This window comes from Lepus europaeus, chromosome 11, assembly GCF_033115175.1.
Source record: "Lepus europaeus isolate LE1 chromosome 11, mLepTim1.pri, whole genome shotgun sequence".
NCBI lineage: Eukaryota > Metazoa > Chordata > Mammalia > Lagomorpha > Leporidae > Lepus > Lepus europaeus.
In genome coordinates this window covers 86,705,713-86,715,215 of record NC_084837.1, presented here as the reverse complement: position 1 = coordinate 86,715,215, position 9,503 = coordinate 86,705,713, and the positions used below count along the sequence as shown (strand labels likewise).

At 52.6% G+C, this 9,503-nt stretch overlaps 1 protein-coding gene across 1 annotated transcript in view; it reads right to left on the bottom strand.

The window, feature by feature from the left end:
- Window positions 1-5,072: 5,072 nt before the first annotated feature.
- Window positions 5,073-9,503, bottom strand: part of ANKDD1A (ankyrin repeat and death domain containing 1A) — a 38,322-nt gene continuing 33,891 nt past the window's right edge. Inside the window, exons 13-15 of the mRNA XM_062204800.1 lie at window positions 8,512-8,716; window positions 5,915-6,046; window positions 5,073-5,141 (exon numbers count right to left, since the gene is read on the bottom strand). Of these exons, the coding sequence (XP_062060784.1) occupies window positions 5,080-5,141; window positions 5,915-6,046; window positions 8,512-8,716 (399 nt within the window). The 3' untranslated portion in view covers window positions 5,073-5,079. The remainder of the gene's footprint in view (window positions 5,142-5,914; window positions 6,047-8,511; window positions 8,717-9,503) is intronic.

The following is a 9,503-nucleotide window of genomic DNA, read 5'->3' as shown; positions in this document are numbered from 1 at the left end:
AAGTGCCCGTCCTGGCGTGGATGCATCGGTTCTTCAGGGGCTGCGGAACAGTGGTGGTGCTCTACTCTTTCTCATTCCTTCTGAATTTATTTATTTATGCATTTTTAATTTATTTTTAAAGATTTCATTTGAGGGGTGCTGTGGTGTAGAGGGTAAAGCTACCACCTGCAGTGCTGGCATCCCATATGGGCATCGGTTGGAGACCCAGCTGCTCACTTCCAATCCAGCTCTCTGCTGTGGCCTGGGAAAGCAATGGAAGATGGCCCAAGTCCTTGGTTCCCTGCACCCGTGTGTTAGACCTGGAAGAAGCTCCTGGCTCCTGGCTTTAGATCGGCCCAGCTCCAGCCATTGTGGTCATTTGGGGAGCAAACCAGAAGATGAAAGATTCTCTCTGTCTCTCTCTAATTCTGCCTTTCAAATAAATAAATACATCTTAAAAAAAGATTTTATTTATTTGAAAGGCAGAGAGTGACATAGAGAGGGAGAAGAGGAGAAAAAGAGATCTTCCACCTGCTGCTTGACTCCCCAAATGGCCACAACAGCTGGGGCTAGTTTGGGCTGAAGCCAGAAGCCCAGAACTCCATCTGGGTCTCCCAGGTGGTTGGCAGGGACCCAAGCACTTGAGCCACCTTCCCGCAGCTTTCCTAGGTGCGTTAGCAGGGAGCTGGATCCAAAGCAGAGCAGTTGGGACTGAAATTGGCACTCCGATATGCATGCCAGCATTGCAGGCAGCAGCTTAACCCACTGCACCATAAGGCCAGCCCCCTGATTTTTTTTTTAGAACTATTTTTATTATTTTTAATTGCCTTCTGAATGTATTAGTTGGGATTTTCTGATTTGTGTGTGTGCGCACACACACACAAAACCTTTCCCCCCTTGCTGCATGGTTTCTCTAAGATCCAACCTGGGCAGGAGAATAAGCCTCAGGGCTGCTCACACACACACACACACACACGCACACATACATCTTCTATCCTGTGGCTCACTCCCCACCCTAAATGCCCATTGCAGCGGAGGCTGGGCCAGGACAAAGCTAGGAGCTCAGACCTCAATCCTGGTCTCCCACGTGGATGGCAGGGACCTAACTACTTGAACCATTGCCTGCTCCTTAGAAAAGCTAGAATCAGGAATGGAGCCATTACTCAAACCCAGGTACTCCAATACTGGGTACTAAGCCAAACACCTGCCCCAGGTCCCCAGTTTTTTGTGCCCATGAGTCACAGCATCAGTCAATTAATTGATCTGACAACTGCTGGTGCGGAGCCTCTCCCCCACCAGTCCAGGCGCTGCTCAGGGAAGGCTTCTGTTCTCTGTACCGCTCCCAGCAGACTGCCCGGCCCAGAGGCGCTCAGTGAGGGGGTTGCTCTCGGGGCAAATGCGTGACAGCTCATCCAACTTGAAGTTCTGCCCTAGATTTCCTAAACAGAAGAACCAAGTGTTGGGTTTGAGGGATTTATTTCAGTATTTCAGTTTCATTTAAGAACTTGCTTGTCTATCTCAGAAAAACAACACAGCTTGTAAGATTTACTCAGATAAATGACTTAAGTCCACGTGGTGCAACATAGCTTTCCCAAATGGAATAGATGGGTTGATTTTTAAAATCCTGTTCCCTACTAAGGCCTGGGAAAGCAGTGGAAGATGGCCCAAGACCTTGGGCCCCTACACCCGCATGGGAGACCCGGAAGACGCTCCTGGCTCCTGGCTCCTGGCTTCGAATCAGCACAGCTCCGGCCGTTGTGGCCAATTGGGGAGTGAGCCATTGGATGGAAGACCTCTCTCTCTCTCTCTCTCTCTCTCTCTCTTTCTCTTTCTCTTTCTCTTTCCTCTCTCTCTCTCTTTCTCTGCCTCTCCTCTCTCTAACTCTTTCAAATAAATAAATAAATCTTTAAAAAAAAAAAAGCGTGTGGCACAGTGGTTGCTCTGCCTGCATTCCATATCAGAGTGCTTGGTTTGAGTTCCAGCTCACTCCTAATTCCAGTTTCCTGCAAGTGCAGGCCCTGGGAGGCAGCAGGTAATGGCTCAAGTACTTGGGATGGGACTCTGGCTTTACAGACATTTGGGGAGTGAAACAGTAGTAGGAGATCTGTTGATCTATCTCTGTCTCTCTGAATTTCAAATAAATAAACGATATATATTTAGAGTCTCTCTTTTCACAACTTTAGTTTTTATAGCAGCTTTTAGTTGACAGAAAAATTGAACAGATAGTGCAGAATTCCCCTAAATCTCTTTTTTAAAAAAGATTTATTTTATTAATTTGAAAGGCAGTTAGAGAGAGAGAGAGAGAGAGAGAGAGAGAGAGAGAGGTCTTCCATCCACTGTTTCACTCCCCAAATGGCTGCAAGGCCACGGCTGAGCCAGGCTGGAGCCAGGAGCTTCACCACATGGGTGCAGGGGCCCAAGGACTTGGGCCATCTTCCACTGCTTTCCCAGGCACATTAGTGGAGAGCTGGTTGGAAGTGGAACAGCCAGGACTTGAACCAGCACCCATGTGGGATGCCGGTACTGCAGGCAGAGGCTTAGCCCTAAAACCCCACTGGGCTCCCCCTGTGCATCCCGGCCTCCCACCCTCCCTGCCCCAGGCCCTGGCAACCACTGATCTTTCATTGTCTCTGTAATTTTGCCTTTCCAGAATGTCATGTCCTTTTAGTTTTGAATAAATAATACACATTTCAAAACTCAAAAAGGGACCATGAGAACTCTCTCCCACCCCTCCCATATCCTCCTACCCCAGGCAAACCACTTACATTAGCTTCCCAGCCTCTGTCGAGCTATTCTTTATCCCAGTGTTAGCAACTGTAAGTGTATTCTTAGTTCCCACATTGAGGAAGACACTGTATGTGCTGGTCTCTACGATGTTTTTCCCCTTAGTTAGTCCTGGAACTCTTTCTGTAGCAGAACTTGGAGAGCATCTTTTATTTATTTATTTATTTATTTAGAATTGGTGTATGAGCCAGCTGTCTGTCAGTCCAGTGAAATAGCCAAGACAACTAACTTTATAAAGTGAACAGGTTTGTTTAGCTCTCAGCTGTTTTTAGTCCAGGACTGGTGGCTCCATTGGTTTGGCCTCGGAGGAGGGCAGCAGGCAGTAATGGATCCCGTGCTGAGCAGACAGGAAGCAGAGTGGCAGGCCCAGACCCGGGTTTTTATAACAACCTTCTCTGAGACCTGCCTTCCACGACACCCGCCCAGCGACCTCGGCCAGCCCTGAACGATTGGATCACATTTCCACCTTGTTACTCCTGTTAACTTACATCTTTGGGAGCCCGATCATAGGTTATGGCGGCTGGTGAGCAGTGTTCCCGTCCCCTGTGGAAGGCTGCTTGGATTCTTTCCGGTCATTTGTTTTTCCAAACAACATGGCAGCAAGTACTGTCATTTATCTGTCCTTTTGAACACATACAGGTGCATCCTACAAGTGGGACTGATGGACCGAGGGGAAAGGTGTTTATAATTTGGATAGATAATGCCCAGCCGCCTCTCAGGGGATTTTCCCACGTGCGCCCTCCGCCCTAAAGCCCCACAGTGCCATTCCACAGAGCGGACGTGTTGTATGGGGCTCGGGAAAGTGAGGAGGGCAGGGAGTTGTCTCGTGGCTCAGCTGCTGCCGGGGGCGCCAGCATCCACATTGGAACACCTGGATCCAATCGCTGGTCCTGGCTCCGCTTCCCGCCGGTGCAGACCCTGGGATGGCTCTCTCCCTTCGGCCTCCCAAAGAAATAGAGGTATTTTTTAAAAATTGAGAGGAATGACGACTAAAAGCAATTTGTCATCCTGGGCAGAAGAATGACCTAAATGGTTCAACTGAAAAAAATTTGAATAACGTCTGCAGATTAGTTAATGACAGTGTATCAGTATTCTTTTTTTTTTTTTTTTTTTTTTTTGACAGGCAGAGTGGACAGTAAGAGAGAGAGACAGAGAGAAAGGTCTTCCTTTGCCGTTGGTTCACCCTCCAATAGCCACCGCAGCCGGCGCACCGCGCTGATCCGATGGCAGGAGCCAGGTGCTTCTCCTGGTCTCCCATGGGGTACAGGGCCCCAGCACTTGGGCCATCCTCCACTGCACTCCCGGGCCACGGCAGAGAGCTGGCCTGGAAGAGGGGCAACCGGGACAGAATCCGGTGCCCCGACTGGGACTAGAACCCAGTGTGCTGGTGCCGCTAGGCGGAGGATTAGCCTATTGAGCCGCGGCGCTGGCCGACAGTGTATCAGTATTAATTTCCTAGCTTTGAAAAATTATACTATAGTTAGTAAGATGTCAGTATTTGAGGAAGCTGTGTGAGGAGCATTCAGAAACTCTTTGTATATTTCTGTAAATTTTTTAAGTGGAATGACCTCAAAATAGTTTTAAAACTTTTACGAATTATAATACAAGAGGGAAAAATGAGGACTTTCAACGTGTAGAAGTAATTTGTAAATAGAAATAGCTGTGGAGTAAGCATGGCATTGTTTTTTTTTTCTTTTTTGTAAGATTTTAAAAATGTATTTGAAAAGCAGAGTTACAGAGAGGGAGAGACAGAGGTCTTCCATCTGCTGGGTCACTCCCCACATGGCCAAAACAGCCAGGGCTGGGGCAGGCCAAAGCCAGGAGCTAGAAGCTTCATCCGGGTCTCCCATGTGAGTGCAGGGGCCCAAGCACCTGGGCCACGTTCCGCTGCTTTCCCAGGCCATCAGCAGGGAGCTGGATGGGAAGTGGAGCGTGGCGTTCTAAAAGCCGGTGAAGGGAGTCACAGGCAGTCCATTCCGGAAGTGATGGCTGGGAGGATCACTGGGTTTGGCACTGACCTCAGTGCCCGATCAGCAGTGTGACCTGGGAAACGCGCTGCTCCTCCTCGGCCGTGCTGTGCTCCTGCAAAGATGCTCCTGGGAGCTCCCAGAGCACAGAGAGGGGGTGGGGGTGGGGGTGAGCCGAGAGCTCCGCGGGAAAGCGTGGAACAGGCTCTGGGCCAACCCTCGTGAAAAAAGATGAGACATTTGCCTGCTGCTCTCCGAGGACTGCGATCCAGTAGAAGCAACTGGAGTCTGTCCACAGCGGCCCTCTTCCGCTGAGGTGGCCCCACGCCCGAGGGCCCGGCCCCTCCAGTCACATGGCTGCGCACGTCCTGGGGCCACGTGGCTCTGCGTTTGCCTTCTTCCTCGTGCTTTCTGCAAAAGACAAGACTTCTGTTGCCCCGTGCAGCCTCAGCGCCGCCTCCCGGGCGGGGTTGTGCTGAACTGCCTGCCCCAGTGTGTGCTAAACGAAGGGGCAGCAATTATATTTAAGAGCATTTCGAAAAATTTTAAAAATCACCCCTAATTCCTCCACCCCAAAATGCCTTCTTGCTTTCCCACCTTGCCCGTGTGTGGCAGTCGGGGCAGAGGTGCCGTGCCGGGATGTGCTCCAGTGTTTGTCCCTGTTGCCTCCTACCTAACATGCCAGCCATCCGCGACTGCTTGATCCCCCATCCTGTGCCCCGCAGTGCGCCTGCCAACACACAGTACAGTGTTGGCGGTTTTTTCTTTTTCTTTCTTTTTTTTTTTTTTAGCATGAGCCATCTTTTTTTTGATGGAATTTAGTGCTGGGACGTCTATCACAGGACGCCCTGCCTACCAACTCAGGCTTTGGGGTTGGCCACCGAATAGCTTGTGCAGGCTGCAGAAGTTTTACTGAACAAGATCTGACTGGTTCAACTCAAATTCTTATCCCAACCTATATCAAAATATAGTGGGCTGCCAAGGATGAGACCACAGGGGCTTTGGGGACTGGGACGGTTACAGGGTTCATCTGGGGAAACCCGGGGCCAGGAGTCACCGTGATTCACCCAAGGGTCCACCTGAGGGCTAGGGCAGGAACCTGGGAGGTTTGACGCCCTGGCTCTGAGCCGCCCACCGAGGGCTCCGCCGCATTCCGACCGGGGCCCGGCAGGGGGCGCTCGTACCCGCCAGGTCCCGCCTGCCAATGGCCACGAGGCCCTCGAACAGCTCTCTGCCCGGGTTCTCGCCGGCGATGGCCACGCCGTGCAGCCAGATGAGCAGCATCCGGTGGCCGTGCTCCTGGTAGCTCTTGGTGCCTAGGATGAAGAAGGGAGAGAGACGGGGAGTGGCGCCACGCCCGCCTCCTGACCCGCCCAGGCTGAGCCAGCAGGTCCTGGCTCCGAACACGCGCCTCTCAGGCCGCCCGAGGACGTGCGGCGGGCTGCGTGTGCGGTCCCCGACTGTCCCCGGCCCCAGGCTTCGGTGGGACGCCCGCGGGTGGCGCCCTGCCGTCAGAGCGGCATTGCCCACGCTCGTGCCACGAGGTGCGCTCACAGCAGCCGGCGCTTTGCGTGGCAGCCGCCCCGATCTACAGATGAGAGACCTCGTGGGTCAGCCCGCGCCGCCCTCCGGAGAGCCCCGGGAAGCCGTGGGACACAGCGACGCAGCCTGGGCGTTGGGGCGTCACGGATGCGCGAACGGTTCCAGGAGACACCAGGTCTGGAGGTGGCGAGAGGACAGCACCTGTTATTGAGCTCGGGGGACACGGGCAGATGCTGGGCCACGCCTCGGACGTCCTGCGACCTTGTCAGGGCGCGAGGCAGGCGCCACCTTTGACCCCTGGCCGGCCCCTGAAATTAGCCGGTGCTGGATTATCAGGGATGAAAGCTGCACCTGTGGGGGAGGTTACTTTGACTCTGCTCAGTTTCATCAGTAAATTTGCATATTTTTGCATCCGCTTCTCTCTGTTGGTTATTTAGCCTTCCAAGCTTGGGCTAAAGCCTCTTTATTATTTCCCCCTCTTCAGAACATTCATTAGTGAATATTCAGACATTAGTGAATTTTCGACAGCTTCCTATTTTGATTTAAACTGATCAAACTTTTCATCTATTTGGGAGAAGCTGATATCTGTGTGTTACTTTGCTTGCCTGAAAAGCAGAATGTCATTCTATTTACCTAAGTCTTCTTTTATAATTCAACTAAGTTTTTAAAGAATTCATATTTATTTTCATTTGTGTTTGAAAGGCACAGAGACAGACGGAGAGAGATCTTCCATCCGCTCCCCAAATGCCCGCAAGAAGCCAGGGCTGGGTGGGCCAGGCTGAAGCTAAGAGCCCAGAACTCTATCCAGGTCTCCCCTGTGGGTGACAGGGACCCCAGCCCCTGAGCCATCACCGGCTGCTTCCCAGGGTGCGTGTGCATGAGCAGGAAGATGGGTCAGAACCAGAGCAGTCAGAACTGGAACCGGCATTCCAGTATAGGGCGTAACACGGAGGGGTGGCGTAGCTGCTTTCCCAATACCCACTCCTGTTCAGAGGATTTTTGTTGTTTTGTCCATTCGTGTCACTCATGTTTGTGTCACTCATGTTCATGTCATCCATATTTGTCTTTGTCAAACAAAACCCATGCACTGTTGTGAGCAGGAGCTATCTTAGAGGCCGGCATTGTGGCCCAGCCAGTTAAGCCACTTGCGACACCAGCATCCCATATGGGCATCGGTTCAAGTCCCAGTTGCTCCACTTCTGATCCAGCTCCCTGATAATAGGCCTGGGAAAGCAGCAGAAGACGGCCCCAAGTGCTTGGGCCCTGCCACCATGTAGACCTGGAGGAAGCTCCTGGCTTCGGCCTGGCCAGCCCCAGACATTGCAGCCATCTGTGGAGTGAACCAGAAGATGGAAGATCTCTCTCTCTCTCTCTCTGAGACTCTACCTTTCAACCAAATCTTTTTAAAAATAAAAAAGGCTTTTAAGAAGATCTATTTTGGGCCGGCACCTTGGCTCACTAGACTAATCCTCCGCCAGTGGCGCCGGCACTCTGGGTTCTAGTCCCGCTTGAGGAGCCGGATTCTGTCCCGGTTGCCCCTCTTCCAGGCCAGCTCTTTGCTGTGGCCCGGGAGTGCAGTGGAGGATGGCCCAAGTGCTTGGGCCCTGCACCCGCATGGGAGACCAGGAGAGGCACCTGGCTCCTGGCTTCGGATCAGCGCAGTGCCGGCCGTAGTGGCCACTTGGGGGGGTGAACCAATGCAAGGAAGACCTTTCTCTGTCTCTCTCTTTGTCTAACTCTGCCTGTAAAAAAAAAAAAAAAAAAAAAAAAAAAAAAAAAAAAAGATCTATTTTGAAAGATCCAGTGTGTCTTTCCCCATGTGTTGGTGGCACCTGGGAACACTAGGCCATTTCATTATTAGCTCAAAGCGTTTTCAGTTGATAAAACTAAGCCTCCTGGTTTTGCACTGATAGCATGAAATGGAACAATTCTCTCTTCCTGTCCAGTATCCACACTCCTTTTTGTATTTCCTTCTCATGCCTTGTGCCAAGGCCGACATTTCCAAGTAGAGCGACCAGAGGGGGCCTCTTCCCCTTAGCAGGAGTGCCCTGGGTTCAGCGTAAGTGGCAGAGAGTGGGTCAGGCTGGCGGCGAGGCACCCGCAGGTCCCCGGGAGGGACAGGCAGAGCAGCCTGCACAGCGGCTGGGGGAGTGACGCACGCGGGGAGTGTGGGCTGGGCTGGCTCCCCTGAAGCACACGTGTCCCCAGCCCGCGCCCGCCAGCTGCCCTGGGGCAGTACCTGTCCACTGCTGCTCGATGGCGTCCAGCTGGGCCTCGGTGAACTCCCAGGCACGCGCCAGCCTCTTCCACTCGTGGGGCCGCAGACGCCTGGATGCCAGGCACCACAGCTCAGAGCGCAGCTGCTGTGTCTCCTGCCGATGGTCCTGCCTGAACGTCAGGCTCTTCCTTGGTGGCTCCCGGGGGTCCCTGCACGACAGGCGCTCCTGGTGGGGCAGAAGCTGAATGGCCGTGATGCAGGGCTGGGGCAACTCGGGGTTCAGCCCCTCGTCCCTCCCTCCATCTCTGCTGTTCTCGGCTGGGGCGCCTGGGCTGGCTCTCACTGTCCACTCCTCTGGCTCTGACTCCAGGTGTTGCCTTGCCCTCTGCAACTCCAGCACTGCTCCCCCCACCACCAAAGCCCTTTTTTATCTCCCTGTACCCCAAATCCCCTTGATATCAGTCAAGAGATCACCCACAGGCCATCTCTTCCGGGGAGCCTTCCCAGATTTCTCTGACCAGTTGCCTCTCTTTTCTCAGTGTTCTTGTACCATGAATGCCAACCAGAGTGGGTCTGAAGCTGCAGCCAAAAGCAGACAGGCCAAGAACCAGGCTTGCGGAATCCCAGCAAGCAGTAAAGGGAGGGGCTCCAGAATTTTTTCTATGCAAGACAGATGATAAAATTAGAGGGTACAATAAAAGGAGGTGATGGCATGAATTAAGCCTAAGCCCCTCTAAAGGGAGTGGATGTGGAGTTCTGGTTGGTAGAAAGTTCAGGGTGGAAAAACCCACCCTGGCATCTGCAGCTCCAGACCTGACTTCCTGGCTGACACCTGTCACCCGTGAGGGGAGGACCTAGGAGTGGGCTCCCACCTGGGGTGCTAAACACTGTCCCTTCAGCACAGTGTTCTTTAAGACAAAATGATTTGTTGTTTACTTGAAAGGCAGAACTACAGAGAGAGGAGAGAGAGAGAGAGAGAGAGAGAGAGAGAGAGAGAGAGAGAGAGAGAGAGA